Below are 16811 nucleotides of genomic sequence, written 5' to 3'. Positions count from 1 at the left end.
GCAGCGCTGCGCTGCCCCGGGCTGCCGGCGTGGCTCAGAACGCATCCGGGGATGCTCAGAGGTGTTTGGGGGCGTTTGGGGGGGCGTTGGGGGCACTTTGGAGGATGCTCAGCGATTTTGGGGGAGTTTTTTGGGGGGGAGCGCTGATGGATGCTTGGAGGAACATAGGGAGGTGATCTGGGAGGATTTTCGGAGATTTTAGGGGGATGTTGGTGAACGTTCAGAGGTGAAATGCTGTGGGGGATCTTTCAGGGGATGCTTTGGGAGATGGTTTGGGGAATGCTATGGGGCAGCTCCGGGGGTGCTGGGAGGGGCTTTTTGAGGGGATGCTCTGGGATGGTCCAGGGAACGCTGCTGGGTTGCTCTGGGGGACGTTTGATGTTGTAGGGGTGCTTCAGAGATGCTTGGAGGAACGTTTCGGGGGTGTTTTGGGGTGCCTGGTGGGATTTATGGGGGTGGTGCTCCCCAGTAGGTGATGTTTTCAGGGTTTAGATTGCGTTTTTGGGATGCTCTGTGGGATGTTTCAGGGAGACGCTCTGAAGGCTGTTTGTGGGTTGCCTCGGAGGATGTTTCAGAGGGATGACCTGGAGGGTGTTCTGGGGATGCTTTTGGGATGCTTGAGGGGAGATGCTCTCGAGGGCGACTGCAGGATGCTCCAGGAATTGTGGGGATGATGCCCTGTGAGGACTCTTTGGGGTCGTGCTCTGGACTGTCTCTAGAATGCTCTGGGGACGCTTTCGGGATGCTCAGGGATGTTTCAGAGCGATGTCCCGGGGGCTCCCAGGGCACGCACACCCTCCACACCACCCTCCCCCCCTCTACCCCCCACCCCTTTCCGCCCGCGGCGGGACGCGAACCGGGGACGGTGAGGGAGGGCGGCACGTGGGGGAAATGGGCGGGAAAACGGGCGGGAAAATGGGCGGGGCCGCGGGCGGAAGTGGCGCCAGGATTCAAATGAAGCGCTGGGGCGGAAGCGGCGGTTGGTGCGGTCCGCTGTGGGGCTCTGGGGGGCAGGAGTTCGAAGGGGGTCTACGGCTCAGGCGGGGCGAGTGGGGCTGTGCGGGGTGGCGAGGGGGGATGGGGGATGGGCTGTGGGTGCGGTGGGGTCTCTGAGCAGTGAGGGGTCGCACGGGGGCGGGGGATGGCGGTGTAGGCCGCGGGTCCGCGCTCACCCCCCGTTTCTCCTCAGGAGCGGCCCGGAGCCGTGCCGGAATGCCGCCATCCTCCGGAGCGCGGCCGCCGGCGCCACGGGGGGCCTTGGGACGTCCGGCGAGACCACCGCGGGCGGGACGGGCGCTGCTGGGCGAGAGGAGCCTGCGGGTGGCCCCGGTGGGCGCCTGGGTGGAGAGCGGCCCCCGCGAGCAGAGCCGTGCCTTCGTGAGTGCTGCCGGGCCTCGCCGCGGGGGTGACGCGAGCTCCACCTGGGGCTGCAGGCAGCCGGGAGCACGAATTATTTTCTCTGATGCGGTCCCGAGAGGCCCAGGTGCCCGTGTAGCCCCCCCCCCCCCCCCTTCTACATGCACTGAATTTGCACACTGCATTTTTTATGAGAAACGTTGATTTCAGAAGCGGTCAGATGAAGGCCCTTGCTGATTCTATAGAGAGCTGCTGTTGATTACTTGATTTTTTTACACCACCCACTGTAACTTTAGCTGGATCTCTGTTTGTAGCTTGCTATTGGCAGCTGACCTCTACCATAGGTAACAAAGCTAACAATTACTGGCATTTTGCCCCCTACCAGTTCTCTTTGTATTGTTTGCCACCTCTCTGTTTGTGCCTAAAGGATGTTTGTGAGCAGAGGTTTTATTCCAAGTTACTCATTTAAAATAAAGAAATGCTGTAGGGTTTTGAGCACACCTCTGAAGTACATCCATTAGAAATACTGAAGAAAATCTTCTCTGGTGCTTATCTCAGGGATTTCTGCTTTGTGGGTTATTGTAAGAGGACTAAAAATGCATTAAGTATAGGATGATGAGTTCAGTCCCCTTTAATTAATGTCAAAATGTTACAGAAGCTCCTGTGCTTCTGCAATGATTTATTTCCATATTGTAATTTAAATTCTGAAAGGTTGAGATAATATATGGAAATGAATTGTCTCTGTATTCATGCAACTTCCACTGCCAAACTTTGAGATGAGCTGGAGCCTTCCTGGGGCTCAGGTTTTGAAGCCAACTGAGAGCTGCTGGTCGTTGTTGGGGGCTGAGCCTTTGCAGTGCATCAGAGCACCTTCTGCATGTTTGCCACACGCCAGCTGTGCTCTTGCCTCCCCTTTGCCCTTGTGCCTTCAGGTGTGGGCAGAGTTGTGTGAGGTTATTGAAGCTTGTTTAATACACCTGCCTACAGCAGTGGGTCGTATTAAAAAATTAAATGAATGCCTTCAATCAGCATTGCTAATGAGATTGCCAGCAGGGAGCATGGCGAGTTGTAAATGGCATCTTCAGTGCTGCTAGTAGTGTGGAGTTCTGCCTGCCTTCATGCTGTGGTTGTGCCAATGGGGTCCTGCTGCCATTCGTTTTCCTGGCACTGAGGTATGGGGTGCAGCCATCCCTGCGATTTGAGGCTGTAAAAGTATGTGGTGGGTGGTAGGATGTAACCCATACCAACCCCACAGCCCTGTCTGTCAGCTGCTTACAGTGGCTCCACTTATTGCCCTTCGATCTCTTCCTCAAAGCTGTGTTTGATGTAAAGCAGTATAAAGCTGAGCATCTAAATAATTAAAACTGAATTACTCTGCAGCTGGTGACAATCTGCCCCTGCAGATCCCTTTTCCAGGGTTTTGCCCAGTGACTTATTTATCTGGCAGCCAGGAAATGGAGCTGGCTTTCTTTAAGCCTTGGTAGTGTTAGCAGGATTTTCTGTTGTGGCTTCAACTGGGAACTATGAAAACCTAATTTCTAGGTCATTCCTTTTAATCTTTCACTTTGGATGGTAAAATCACTGTCAGAGCAGTAGCTCTGCCTGTGCTGTGGTCTGCAGTGTTTGATATGTGTCCAGCACTGCTCTTGCAAGACACTCAGTGAGAAATGCACAGAGCATTAATGTGACCTGGGCCAGCCCCGTTCTTTGGCTTTGAATATTTGAGCATCCGTTTGTGGAACGGTGATCAGGAGTCACTGCATCAGGCTATGCTCTTATTTTTCCTTTCTGTGCATGGGGTCAAAGGAGGAAGCGTGTGTGCTCTGTAACAGCACCTGGCTAGTTAGATTTGATTCTAGCCAGTAGCAATCCAGTATACGTTGTCCAAGCTGGGACTTTGCACACTTGAAATAAAACATTATTATGAAGCTCACTGGGTGCTGCTTATCTGGCCTGTTGCTGCAGGTCTTTGGAGGGGAGGCAGGGATGTGGGCTGCAGTGTTGCAAAACCACGTGAAATCTGCTTTCATCTCTTCCAGACTTCAGCATTTCAGGTTGAGGAGGAGCTGAAGGAGCAGCAGAGGAGGAAGGCGATGAGGCTGAGGCACTTCCAGGGAGAGGTGAAGCGCCGGGTGAACCAGCAGGTCAAGATGAGAAGAAAGCAGCAGCTGCAGAGGTCTTGTGAGGCGGTGAGCAGCTCCTTCTCTCTGCCGTCCAAAGCAGCGTCCCTCTAAACTGGTGAAAAAAACATTATCAACCCCAAGTTAGGGTATCAGTAAGAGGAAACTTGTGGCTCCAGCACCACTGCTGCAAGGGGCAAACCCACAAGTAAGGCAGCCCAACACCTTGGCTTGCTCTGATGCTGGAGGTGCACTGAGCCTTCTGTTTCAATGGAAAGGTCGCTGGCTCTCTGGGGCAATATCTAGAGAACAAAGTCCTGCTGACCCCTCGGATCTCGAGTGTTAAAAAATAGCCAGGCTGAGTTGTGAATGGTGCAGGTGTCTCCTGGTTGTGTCAGAGGAAAGCAGCATGTTTCTGCTAGTCTCTTCACATAGCAATTCCCAAGCAGCAATTCCATGACATACTCTCATTTCCCTCCAAGAGCTTGTTTTAGATGATCCTTTGAATGTATTATTTAATCCTTCCTCCTCTTAAAGTCCAGTGATGGTTGCCAGAAACTCACTGTACAGTGAGAAAGGGAAGTACTGAAATACCAACAATTCTGGACACCCTGAGGGTGTTTGGGCTGCTTCCAGCGATGAGAAGGCACGGTCCAGTGGGAACATCCTCAGGTTACTGCCAGAACCACTCAGAGCAGAGAGCTGCCAAGCTGCTGGTGTTTGCTTGTGGTTCTTTAGAGTCCTGGTTTTAACCGCAGGAGGGTGCGATCCTGTAAGCTCAGCATGAGCTTCTGCGGAAGCATGTGCCAGCCAGGTGGGAGATGATGACTGGAGATTTGCACGTGGCTTTTTACCCTGGCAGACAGAGAAGGAGAGCAACCTCGCCGTGCAGTGCTTGGGCTCGGTGCTGCAGCAGACCCCCCAGAAGAACACGTGTGTGTTCCGGAGCCGCCCCCTGCCCGCCATCTGCAGCCCTGCTGCCCTGGCACAGCAGGAGGAGCACGGAGTGCCCAGCGAGCCCTTCCAGCAGCAAGCTGCCCAGGTGCGTGGGGCCCATCCACCCTCATCCTTTCCACCCCTGTTCCATTGTGCTGAGTGCTTTAGGGTTAAGATGGAAAATGGGCGACGTTTTGTTTTCTACCCTCTTACAACACTTGCCTATTATGTTTATATATTTTATGCTGAACAAAGCATTGGCTTATGCTTGTTTTTAACAAATGTTGGTGTACTGCTCCGTAGGACACTTGTACTTGCCCCGCTGCTTGCAGATACAGTGAATTTTTGTTAAAACCTGCTGCAAATCTTCAGCTGTGACCTATTGCTGTGCTGGGATGCCATGTTGGAGAGGAGGCACTAGATGGTGCTACCTCATTGAGCGTGTGTTCTGCAGATGGACTGTGTGGGACCCTGAAATCTCGGCGAATGTGTTGTAGGGACTGTCGTGTTTTCAGTAGTGGTTATGGTGCATTTGGCACATTATAATGTGTTTATCGAGGAGCTGGTGTTGAGCAGGGCCCATTGGGATGCCTCCTTCATGTAAATGAACTCCTTGGTGCAGCACTCCTGGAGGACATCTGCTGACTTGCGTCCATCCTTCTGTCCTCCTCACGACAGCTCAGCAGAGCCATGAGACAAGTCCGGCGCAGGCTGGCATCCTGTCGGACAGTGCCCAAGGGCATGGAGGCCCCAGAGCTCCCCGGCGGCACGTGGACGCGTGGCCAGAGGCAAGATGTGAGTGGGGCAGCTGGGCAGGGAGTGAGTTACCTGCAAGGCCGTGGGCAGGGCTGGTGCGAACTGCGAACCGGAAGAGTCACTCGGGGAGGTTCTTCAGCAAAATCTGTGGCTTTGTGACCCTGGTGGTGACGTACCTGCCCATGGACGAGCAGGGCCCGAGGGCTCTGTTGCGTGGATGTTTCTGTTCTTGCAGCCACCTTTCAGAGAAGGCAGCAGGACAGTGGGTGGAAACACCTCTGTTTGCAAGATTAATGAAAGATAAACTAGGAAGTCAGAATTTAAATAATATTTTAAAGGCTTAGATTGTAATCTGGGGATCTGGGAGGAATGCGGTGATCGGCCCACCCCTTGTGTGCCCTTCAGCAAACTTCAACTGCTCTTACTGCAGCAGTCTGTTTTGTGAACGTGACAGAGACCTGGAGGACCTTCCTCATTCAGGGCTGGCTTCCGGCAGACAGTTGTTGGCATGCATCTCCTTTTCTCAGAGCGCTAAGAACATAGGAGCCGCATAACAAGATTAGTCCCAAGTGCCTGACCTTTTGTGCTGTTGAATTTCATCCTGTTCTGATTGCTCAAGATCAGCTTTATGCCACAGCTACTGGCATAACTGTGTCCTGCTTTGTATGCCAAGTCCTTTTTTTAACTGATGTACTTTGCCCATCTGCAAGTTCTGGAGAATGCTAGCAGCAGCCCAGCCTACTGTTTTGTCTCATTGCCTCCACTGGAGCCAGCTTCCTGCCCGTCTTGCACTTCTTCATTCCCTTCTCTTTTCGGGTTCATCAAAGGTGAAGTGCATTTTGGCTAGCTGTTATCTATAAAATGCCTTTTTATGTAAGGGCTGGTCTGACTCTTCCTGCTCCGTACTATTGGGTGTCTGTTTGAGAAAGTTAGCTTTGTGAACAAGAATTGCAGAAACGCTGTAATTATGGCTCAAGGAACTTGTATTTATTTCAAGCACCGCATGTAGCTTCTACTCAAGTCCTCGATGCTCAGCAAGATGGAGAGAGAACATTACTTAGCTGTTGGTGCTGCATCCTGACATGAGTAACACAGCCTGTGCAATGCAGGCCCTTGGAGCAGACAGCGGCTGTGGGATGTGTGGTGTGCGAGTCACACGGGTTGTCCACAGCAGTGAGGAACGAGTCTGGGAGAGACTGCGGGTCACCACATGCACCCTTACCTGAGCTGCAGAAAAAGGCTGATCTGTGCTTCCTTAAAACCTCTGACAAGAAGGCGCTCTTAGCTTTTGTAGACAACTTTAGTCCAGAGTGAATATGTTAATTCATTGCACTGCTTTCTCGTATTATTCCAAGATAGAAAAGAGGTCTTTTGTTAATGTGAATCTTTCTTCCTGCATACACGCCTGGTTTCCATGGTCATAATTAAGACAGCAGCTTATTCCCTCCTTTTCGGGGGTAAAGGCTGTTGCAGTTAACACCTTGATGAACTGTTGCTCTTCCTTTTTGTTTGTCCTGATTGAACTTCCTTGTGCTGCCTTCTCCATCCAGTCTCTTTCATTTGGATGCGAGCATTTAAACTGTTCTGGCACTTCTACAACTTCACGTGGTTATGGGGTCTGCGAATGCTATCAAGGCTGATATCGCCCTGGCTGATAATGAAATTATTGAGCAGTGCCCACTTAGTCCTTTCCTTTCTCAGCAAACCCGGTGTGACCGAGTCTTGATAGTGTTTGTCATCCTACTGCAAGTCCTTTTAATGGTTTTACCTAATAGATGTTTCCTTCCCAAAGTGCTGAATTAGGCCATGTCAAAAGCTGGGCTAAAACTGAGACGTGTGCCCATTCCTCAGGATCTAGATCTCCTCTTGTGTCTGAGGGGGCTGCTACCAGCTTGTCTGCCAGTCCTGGAGGTAGCCTGGGGCAGGTCCTACACACTTACAAAAGCAGTGTTTCAATTTCTAGGAATATTCTGACTTTTCTCCTTCCAAGTTTAGTCCCGGATTTTCCTTGCTGCTGTTACTAGCTCAGAATGCTGCTTTGGCTGAAGGCTGATGCACACAAGCATAAGATGGTGGTGTGCCTGGTGTCCTCTGATAGCTGTCCCTCTCCTTGTCCCTTCCCTACTGAAAGCCTGATTTCTTGTTACCTTGATGTCTCTTGTTTTACTTACAGCCTTGGCCTTTGTGGCACTTGTTTTATGTCCCTGTGTGCTTTTGTTGTCTCCTACGTGATTCTTTTTGTAATCTGACCCATGCTCCATTTCCTGTGTGCTTGCATTGATCATGGGCACCAAAAGAGCTTGGAGCTGAGCCAGGTTTGTCTCGCTATGCATCGTGGCTCTCCACTCGGGCAGAGTAGCTTATACTTGTTCAGTTAGCATTGCTTACTGGATCATCTGCTTTTTCAGTCCCGTTTTCCACCTTTTGCTTTTGTTTTTCCTTCTTCCCAGTAAAGACTTGCATTCCCTGTGACTGTTAAACAAGAAGTCTATTTCCTGAAACCACTGCTGGTCTGTCCCAGGGATTTCTTTTCAGGTCAGACATTTTTCAGAGATCTTGCTGGTCTGTTTCCTGCTGCATGTCTTTCCCAGGCAGATATCTAGATTACAATAGCGTGGAAATTACTGGTCCTGTGTTCCGGGTGATCCTGCTCACCATGCCTTTCGTTGCTTTGTCTTTAGTGTTTGTAGTCTCCAGCATGATAGCACCTGAATTCTTTTCCCCAGCTGATTGTTCCCCAAACGTTTGTTTTTTTTCTCTGCAGTTTCATTTCCTTCTGGCTCCAGGCTGCCCTCCATGCCCCATGTATTGCAGCAGCACAACCATCCTGGGCGATTCCTGGCTTGACCCACATTCTTCCTGCTGATTCACTCTGCAAGCACTTCTGCTCTTCCCTTCCTGTCCCTGTTTCTATCCTGCTGAAGGGATAGCAAGGAAAAAAAAAAAATCTGGCTCAGAGCTTGCTTCTGGCATTTTGATTTTTAGTTTGTAGGAAACAATCTGCTGCCTCTCAAAATATTTTAATACCCTTTCAGGAGCCTGCCCACTTACCATCTGAACAAGCACAGAATGAGCGTCGCTTAAGCAATCCTGCTCACCTCACATCCTTGCAGTCAGGAAGTGTTGCCTAGAAAGGTGTAAAGGTGTTTTCTTTCCATCACCCCACACACTTCTGTCCCTGTTTCTGCAGTTGGTGAGAATGTAGTTAGGAGCCACCCTGCTAGATTTTCTGGCTCTTAAGCCCTGCGGTGATGTTTGAATACATTGCATTGCTGCCTGCCAGATCTCAACTAGCTTCTCAGAGCAGGTGCCCTGAGGTTAAAAGTATGTCTAACCCTTACTCAAGGACACTGCCTTTGCATTCTGCACCTAAAGCAGTCACATTTGAACCTCACGTTTCCTCCTCTCTCCTCCAGGAATCAGTGCTGTGTGCCCCGGTGTCCACTGAATGTGAGAACGAGGAGCTTATTCTAGCAGGACATCACGATCTTCCAGCTGAACTGAAAGACCAGACGACAGCTCCACATCAGGCTGAGCAAGATGATGATTTTTACATCAAAGTGGAATTTAGAAAAGTGAGACATGAGTCTGGGCCAGTTGAACTTAAGAAGTGCAAGTCTTTGGGGGTTACGTTCGGGCAAGGGCAATGAGGCTGCTGTTGTAGTTCCATTTGCACCTTCACACCTGGCAAGCTTGTGCCTGCTGTCACCTCTGGTCAACAAAGACCAAAGAGTGTGAAAGCAAGGTGAGATCGGTGGCTTGGAGAAGGCTCTGTGGCGTGCACCGCACAAGGGCTCTGCAAGAAGGTGCACAGGAACTTGTATCTTGATCTGTAGGCACAAGAGCACCGTTTTTAAGTGCTTGGAGCCTGTTAGTAGGTAAGTGTAATGAGAGCTCTGTTCCTGCTCTTAGAACAGCCATATCGTTTTGACGTTGTGCTCTCATGGCTTTGATCTGAGCGCTGCGGCTTCCAAAATGGTTTCATGTGCGCCTGCCTCATCATGCCAGTTGTCTCATGCTCAGCAGAAATCTGAGACTCACTGTGCAATTGCACTGGGTGCTTAATCAAGCTCCAGGCTGGGGCAGCAGGAACGCAGCTGTCCTGTGTCCTTCTGCCCTGCTGGAGGCAGTGGTGGGATGGGAGAGGTGTGCATGCATCAAACTGGCCAGAATCCTCTGTTAAAAGGGGAAAAAACAGAAGATTTTAGTCAGAGGAATGAGCCGAGATCGCTCATCCTTAGGAGCACCATTAACGTGCATGCTCCCAAGAAGGGAACTAATGTATTTATCGATGGGTTTTCTGTTTTCAGGCAGCTTTATTAAGCATCTGAGGTATGGAAATGTTTTGCCCTTTGGATTACTTGGAATAGTTAGCAAATACGATATGGCTGAAGCAGTATGTGCCTTTTGTTTGGTGGCTGGTCCAGCTGAAATACTGACTTGACAAATACCTTGAGTGGAGTGAAGAAGGCAGAGGGTTTGGGGAGATGCTGTCTGTTGTCCTCTGCACTTTTCCCTGTGTTGCTATTGTTTTCTTGCTCTTCATGAAGTTCACAATGAAAGTTCAACAGGTGAGAGGGTTTTATGAATCTTTATTTGGACTGAAACAGAAAAGTCTAAGGGTACCTCTAGAAGAGTTTTGTCAAAGCTTTGTTCTGCATGCTCCCACATGGAGATGCAGAACATGTCTTCTCTCTGGTGATGGGGAGAAGCCAACCCATTGGAGTGGTGTGGCACTGATAAGCAGCTGAGCTCCATCCCTCTGCTCGGTCATTCCCACTCTTCAACAGAGCAGGGTGAGAAAATATGATGGAAAAAACAGCTCGTGGGTTGAGATGAGGATAGAATCACAGAATGGCCAGGTTTGGAAGGGACCTCAAGGATTGTGAACCTCCAACCCCCCCTGCCACATGCAGGGCCACCAAACTCCCCATTTAATACCAGACTAGGCTGCCCAGGGCCCCAGAGGTCACTCACTGATAAGTCTTCATGGGGAAAAACAGATTTGATGTAAGGAGATGAATGTAATTTATTGCCTATTGATAACAGATTAAAGTAGTGAGAGCTAAAAGCAAACTAAAATTACTTGCCTTCCCATCCACCCTCCTCCTCCTGAGTGGTGGAAGGGAACAGGGAATGGCATTCAGGTGCTCCATCTCTGCTGCTCCTTCATCCTCACTACTTCCCTGCTCTGTGTGGGTCCCTCATGTGGGATGCTGTCCTTCTGAAGTGATCCTGCGTGCAGCTAATGTCCCCAGTGTTACTCTGGGGATTATGCAGAGAGGACCCACCTCCAGCCTGGAGGACTTTCTGGAGGAAAGAGGAAGGTTGATGCTGCTCTCCTGTTATCTTTCAGTTCTCTGATGGATCAGCGAAGGATTTTAGCTCACCTGAGTCTCTGCAGAGAACGACGCTTGGTTGTCGAGCTCCCCTTGTCCTGTGGGCTGGCATAGACCAAGAGGAAAGCAAGAAGCAGGTTTGTCTGCTGCAGCTAAGTGCTCATTGTTTTGTGTCTGTTTCAGGAGTAAAATGCATGGGAGCTAGGTGATGCTGCTGGCTCAGAGAAGAAGCCTCTGGAGCAGCAGTGGTGCACGAAGCATCTGCTGAGTTTGTCAGTGCTGATGGTTTCTTGAGCAAACCCACCAACTTCCTTTTTTTTTTTTTTTTTCTTTTTTTTTTAAGTCTGTTGTGACCCTATGTGCCAACACTAGTTGCTGTTCCCACAGTATCTGGGATCTGAATGATGCAAAAATGCTTAAAAATGCTTTAGGAAAAAAGGTTTGGTTCCTTCAACCTTGCGAAATACAGGCTGTGAGGTGCTGTGATTTGTTCTCTGCAGTTGCATGGAGAGAGAGGGAGGAGCTGCCAAAAATGCTCAGTGAAAAGAAAAGAAAAAAATTGAACAAAGCCCCAGTTAATCTTGTTTGTGTATGAGGCTGGGAGTATAAAAGGTTCCCTGCATATCAGCACACAGCAGGAGGGATGGTGGCTTTCAGGCTGCAGCCCTGATGCTTGCAGGAGCTTGGCTGTGCTCCGCGTGAGCTGCTCCGCTTGGTCAGCACAAGGCAGGGAGTTTCCTTCCTCTTGGCTGGCCCTTTGCTTGAGCAGAGCAGTGCTGCTTGACTCAATTCAGGAGTGGCTGAAGCTTATTGGGGTTTGCTGTGTGCTGCTCATGGGATCTGGCCTCTTTCTGTAGCGTGCTGAGGGTCTGATTTAATCACCAGGACCAATGTGTGGCCAACACTTTGGCTCATGTTAATGCAGGAGAGGTGAAGAGGTTGCTTCTCTTGGATCCCTTAAGAAAATGGCTTATTTTTTCCTGCTTCCTTCTGACTTGAACATTTCTTTTTTTTTTTTTTTTCCCCCCAACTTATTTGTAGTCTACAGCCTAAAACTCAAAAGGACTTTGAATAAATTGTGTTTTTGTTCTTTATGTGCATTTTCTAACAAGCTGATCCAGAAATTCAGTTGTGGTTTCTAGAAGTCGTGACAGCAGCTGGGGTTTGTCAGACTGTTCCTTCCCCCCTTTGGTTCCTTCTGCCCCTTGCTTTGTATCTTCTTGGCTCTGATTCATTCTGAGATAACTGGTTTTGCAGCAGGATCTTCCATGTGGTTTTTTTCCATCCAGCTTTCTGTCCTTTCAGCCTGCCAATCTCTCCTGTGCCTTTACATCCAGCTGTGCAAGGCTCTGCAGAGAACAGGGTGAACACCCTCAGCCCAAAGCTCCTGGTATTGATGAGGAAGACTGTGCCTTGAGCTTGCTGGAATCATGGGGCTCAGGCATGCTGCATGCTGACTGCTTCCCCTTCAGGTGGGAGCGCTTTGCCTGTAAGCTTTAGCCAGCAGGTTTCCTCCCCCTTGCTGCAGCTGTGGGTTTAAGCTGAAGCCCAAATACTGAATGTTTGCAGTTCTGCATGTGGTGAGTTCAGCTTGGGGTTGTGCACTGTTGTTTATACCACACTCCTTTAGTGGGATTAGGTGGGAAATAGGACTTTTTCCAGGAGGAAAGCAAGAGTTCAGATGAGAGATTCCTTATCCGTAGGAGGATCAGTCAGAGAGCACTGGTACAAAGCTCTTCAGTGCTCCATGAAGCTCTCCAGAGCTCCGTGATGCTTTGGTTCTCCTTTCCTCATCTCTCCATCTCTTTCTTCAGTCCTTGGCTGTTAAGCGACTTCTGAGGATCCTTTGGAGAAAGAGTGAGGATTCCATCTTGGTGATCTCAAACTCCAGAAGTCAATCTTGAGTGTCTGTACTACCTAATATTGAGTCTGCTCCAAGGCATTTTTCTCAACGCTGCACCTTCATTCCTGCAGCGTCGGATCGAGTACCTGCGGTGCAGGCGTCTCTTCATGAGTGCCGAGCGAGAGCAAGTGAAAGAGCGGCAGAGGCAAAAGGAGCGGCAGAGGAGGATTGCTGGGTGAGTGCGTGTGGTGAGCAGCACCCTGTCACGTGCCCCTTGCAGCCCACCCTGCAGGGCATGGAGGCTTTGTGGAGACTCCAACACCACATGATAGCACCTCTTCTGACTCCTTTGCCTCTTTATGAACTTTTAAAGATGAATCAGGAAGTCAGCTGAGAGAAGCCCTTCCTGTGTTGGTGCACAAACCATTAACTCAGGTGGGTTTCATTCACCTGAAACAGGAACAGAGACCCACAGGCTGTGCTGAGTCCTTTGGAGGCACCCAACAGTTCTCTGTTCAGTTTGTGAGTCCCCGTGCAGCTCTGGGGGGAGCTGGGAGCTGAGGTGTCAGGCTTGGAGAGACGCGTTTCGCCGCAGCGCAGTTCCCTGGGACACCAACACCCAGCCCTCGTGCTGCTGCCACTGTCAGAAACATTGGGGTGAGATTGGCATTGTTCTTAAGCCAGTCTTCTCTGGATTTTTATATCAGACCCTTCACCCCAACAGCTATAAACATTTGTATAGCATAATAAAAACTTATTTTAGCATTTGTTCCCAGAATGAAAAACTCAGTATCTACATGAAAGTCTCTCTGTGTTTTGGTGACTGGGTCACCTTTCCCGTTAGGGGAGTCCTTAAGGAGAAGCTCTGCAAATTCGCACTAAAAGAAGAAAGATGCTCCATATTTTTGTCTTTGATTTGCTCTGGCATAAAATAACACGTCTCCCTGATCTCCTTGTGCTCTGACTCTGGTTCTGTGGGACCAGGCTGTGAGGGCAAGATTTGGCCATTCCATTCAATTTAAGCACAGTTTCAAAAAAGGAGTGTAGCCCAGCTGCCACCTGCAGCCAATTCCAATCAATCTGAGGGGATGACCAGCAGGCAGCAGAAATGCTCCAGCCCTTAAGTGACTCCAGCCTGCTGCAGTGCAGCGTCCTGGAGCGTGAGGTCTTGGTATTTTTTTGGTGGTCATTTTTTGGACAGAAATTGCAAAGAAATGTTTCTCCAGCCACATTCCTGAAACTTAAATTGGTGCTCAGAGATTTGGAGGCACTTTTTGCCCTGCAAGTGCTGGTGAAATGCAAGGGACCTCATAGTTACTGATGGATCTTTTTTTTTCCCTTCTTTTCTTTTCGTAGTTGCAGGGGCTCTGCTGGGCCTGCAAGCTGCTCAGCAAAAAAAAAAAAAAAAAAAAAAAAAGCTGTTTTTGCAATTTCTTTGTGTAATGCTAAGCTGGCCTTGGCCTTGGTTTGTATAGCGGAAGATTTATGGCAGTGTAGTTAAGGCACTATTACCACTTCATAAAAAAGAGTTTATAACTTGACAAGAGAAGTTTGGTTTCAGTGCTTTCATTCTGAGCATTCGTATTTGACCCAACAAATAGAGTAACATCTAAATGTCCCATTCGATTATGCTTCCTTCCCCTGGCTTCTCCCTAGCTTTGATATTCTGAATGCCTTTTGGCAGAGATCAGGGTGTAATATGTGATAACATTTGGGACTCATCAGCGGGAATAAAATGGCACATGCTTTGGTTTAAAGTCTTTGTGCTTTGTAATTGCCACTTTCAAGGGAATGTGCTTTGCAGTTTTTGAGTTATACAATCCAGATTCCGTGAAAGGGGTTGTGGTGCCATGTAGGTGCAAGGGAGAGTGAGGCAATGGGGAAAGGTTTAGTTAAAAAAGGAAAAATTAACTTCTTGGAGCCCGTTCAGAGGTGGTATGAGATCCTTGGAGTTTTTCTGTTGTGCTTCTGCAGCCTTATTTTCCTTGTCATTGACTTCTTGCGAGGACTGCTTAAAGCAGAGTCCAAACTGCCCAGCTTGAGGAAATCAAACGTGGGAAGGCTGAGCAATTGTCCCCAGGAACTGCTGCTCTCTGGGTGGGTATAAAGGACCTCAGGCACCATTCTTAGTTTCTTAAGGGTGGAAGAGCATCTCGGGAGGCTTTTGAAGAACAGGAGTGTGTGTCACTGTGGGTATTCGTGGTCCAGCACCTGTCTTGGTGTGGAGGTCATGTTGGGAATCTTCTTCCCCGTCTGAGGAGGTCAGTGAAAGCTCTCTGTGCCTGCAGGATTAAGAGCAAGAAGGAGAACCAGCGCCAGGTGGAGGAGCAGAGGATGCAGGAGGTGGCTAAGCAGCAAAAACCTTTCCTGGGGGATGGTGTCTGCAAAGTTCTGGCCCAGCTTGAACTGGAGGAGAGGAGGCTTAACAAGGTCAAGCAAAAAGACCAGCGAAATAAGGAGTACACAAGGTGAGCTGGCAACAGCTGGGCCTCTGCTCCTTGTGCTGAGCCTAAGTGACTGCTTTGTGCCTTGCAGGTATGTCGAAGCTTTAAGAGCCGAGGTGAAGGAGAAGATGAAACTGTACAACATCAACTTGCCTCCCCTGTGCTCCTGCAGCTCTGACTTCTGGGAGTCCCACCCTGATACCTGTGCCAACAACTGCATCTTCTACAAAAACCACAAAGGTAGGAGCTCCTGCATCTCAAGAGGAGATGGCACAGACCCTGCTGAGGGTGTGGGTCTGACCGTACCGAGAGAAATCAAACAGGCCAGATGTCATTCATTCTGTGCTTCAGGTACACCTTAACTGCACAGATGTGCACCAGCTGCTGGCTTGCCTGATGCAAGACTGGGGCAGCTCAGGCATGGTGCGTGGGGAGGAGCCGGGTGCCTGGCTGCTCCTTACCAGTCCCTTCTTCCTTTGTCTCTTCAGTGAGCTCCATGGCATCATCAGCAAAATGCCAACCGCTGTGGCAGAGCGTTAATTAACTGCTGTAATGTTGACGGGGAGAACAAACAAACTGGTTAAGGACATGGGAACCCAGTGGCTTTTGTAGTGCTCTGCTTAAATGCCAAATCTGCTCTTGGGAGATTGCTTGTAAGAAAGCGATGGAAATCTTCTTCATGTGAGAGTGCTCTGATCTCGGCCAAACACCTGGCTGAGTAATTGGGAGTCATCCGCTAGGTGGCTTTCCAAGCTGTAGAAATGGAAGCCTTATAGAAACCTCTGGCTGACAATAGTGCTCTGTAAGGAGGATCCTACAGGTGGCTGTATAGCCTGTAGGTTGTAAAAAGAGTGTGGAAAACTACAGGCATCTTGATTTTTATTTTTATTTTTTTTTTCTTCAATAGCAAACAAAAAAACAGTGTTTTTCTTGCATGAGAAGCCTGAAGCTTTTAATCAGTGAAATGCTCATCTTGTAACACTGCTGCTCCCTTTCCCTCCCAGCCTACAGCCAAGCACTGCAGTCTGTCATCTCATCCTGTGACCTGGTGGATGGAAGGCAGAAGCTGCCCCTCCGCCACCTCGCTGCTCTCTGCACCTGCCCTGCAAAGCTGTGAGGAGGGCAGCGGTGGCCTTGCTGCAGTGTCTCAGGGCCGGAGCTGCACCGTGCCGATGCATTTTGATGCAGTTTGTGCTCAGGTTTGCACATCTTGGACTAGGTGCAGTTGGCTATTGCACAGGACAAGGGCAGGTGTGGAGGAGCAGATTGCTCTGTGCCCTTGGTTAGAGTCGAGCACTTGGATTTCACGTTCAACTGCAGAATAAACTGCAGCACAGATGATGCTCTTTGGTCTCATTTGCGGTGCCCCGCAGGGCTGCTCCTCTTGCTTTGCTGGGGCCCTGAGTATCTCTGAACTGAACCTCCATGCTGCCAGCTCCCCATCAAAGCTTCATTTTCTTGCATCCTGCTGGGATGCCGTGATGACCAAGCCTCCTCCTGCCTCCTCTCTGCCATTAACCCAGGCAGGAAGGGCAGGCGCCCAAGCATGCAGCCCCACTGCTGCTGCCGCTGACCCCGAACCGTGGCCGGAGGTGGCTCAGCACCGTGATGCCAGCACTACTCATTAACTGGGATTTGCGTCATGGGAAGACACTGAAGATGGCCCTCGAGGGTCGCTCACCTCGGCCAACCCACGAGGATCAGGGCTGGGGTGTCCACGTCGCCTTGCTTGTGCCCTGGGGCTCCAGGGAGGCAGAGGACCCGATTCCCGTCCATCCTGTGGGCTGTAGGCTGCATCGACGCTGAGCTTAAAGGGATGGTGGTCAAATAGAGCCACGGTCAAACCGCCGTCACCATCTGTTCCTTTGGGTGACGCTGAGCCCTGCTCACGCCCATCACTGACAGTTCTGTGTAGTGGCAGTGTCAAAATCCACGTCAATCGACTTCGGTTCGTCCGAGGCTGTGCAGCAGGTTGGCCCGGGGCAGCCGATCCCGCAGCCCTTCCGTGTGCTGCCGG

At 50.1% G+C, this 16811-nt stretch overlaps 1 protein-coding gene across 1 annotated transcript; it reads left to right on the top strand.

Annotated features, from left to right (window-relative positions):
* The first annotated feature begins 1212 nt into the window (after positions 1-1212).
* CCDC15 (coiled-coil domain containing 15) lies at positions 1213-16136 on the top strand. The gene is made up of 11 exons (XM_042882231.1): positions 1213-1377; positions 3396-3545; positions 4339-4518; positions 5091-5207; positions 8585-8743; positions 10525-10644; positions 12482-12585; positions 14325-14447; positions 14639-14818; positions 14886-15034; positions 15799-16136. The coding sequence occupies exons 1-11, from the start codon at positions 1213-1215 to the stop codon at positions 15909-15911; spliced, it is 1560 nt and encodes a 519-aa protein (XP_042738165.1). The 3' UTR covers positions 15912-16136.
* Positions 16137-16811: the final 675 nt, after the last annotated feature.

This window comes from Lagopus leucura, unplaced genomic scaffold (genome assembly GCF_019238085.1).
Source record: "Lagopus leucura isolate 7727_CA_CO unplaced genomic scaffold, USGS_WTPT01 Super-Scaffold_100034, whole genome shotgun sequence".
NCBI lineage: Eukaryota > Metazoa > Chordata > Aves > Galliformes > Phasianidae > Lagopus > Lagopus leucura.
This window is presented reverse-complemented; position numbering and strand designations above follow the sequence as displayed.

Bases quoted from the DNA above. Each gene is read 5' to 3' on its own strand.
- CCDC15 (XM_042882231.1), top strand. From the start codon at position 1,213: ATGCCGCCATCCTCCGGAGCGCGGCCGCCGGCGCCACGGGGGGCCTTG. The intron at 1,378-3,395 runs GTGAGTGCTGCC...CATCTCTTCCAG, and splicing joins GCGAGCAGAGCCGTGCCTTC to ACTTCAGCATTTCAGGTTGA. The intron at 12,586-14,324 runs GTGAGTGCGTGT...GTGCTTCTGCAG, and splicing joins CGGCAGAGGAGGATTGCTGG to CCTTATTTTCCTTGTCATTG.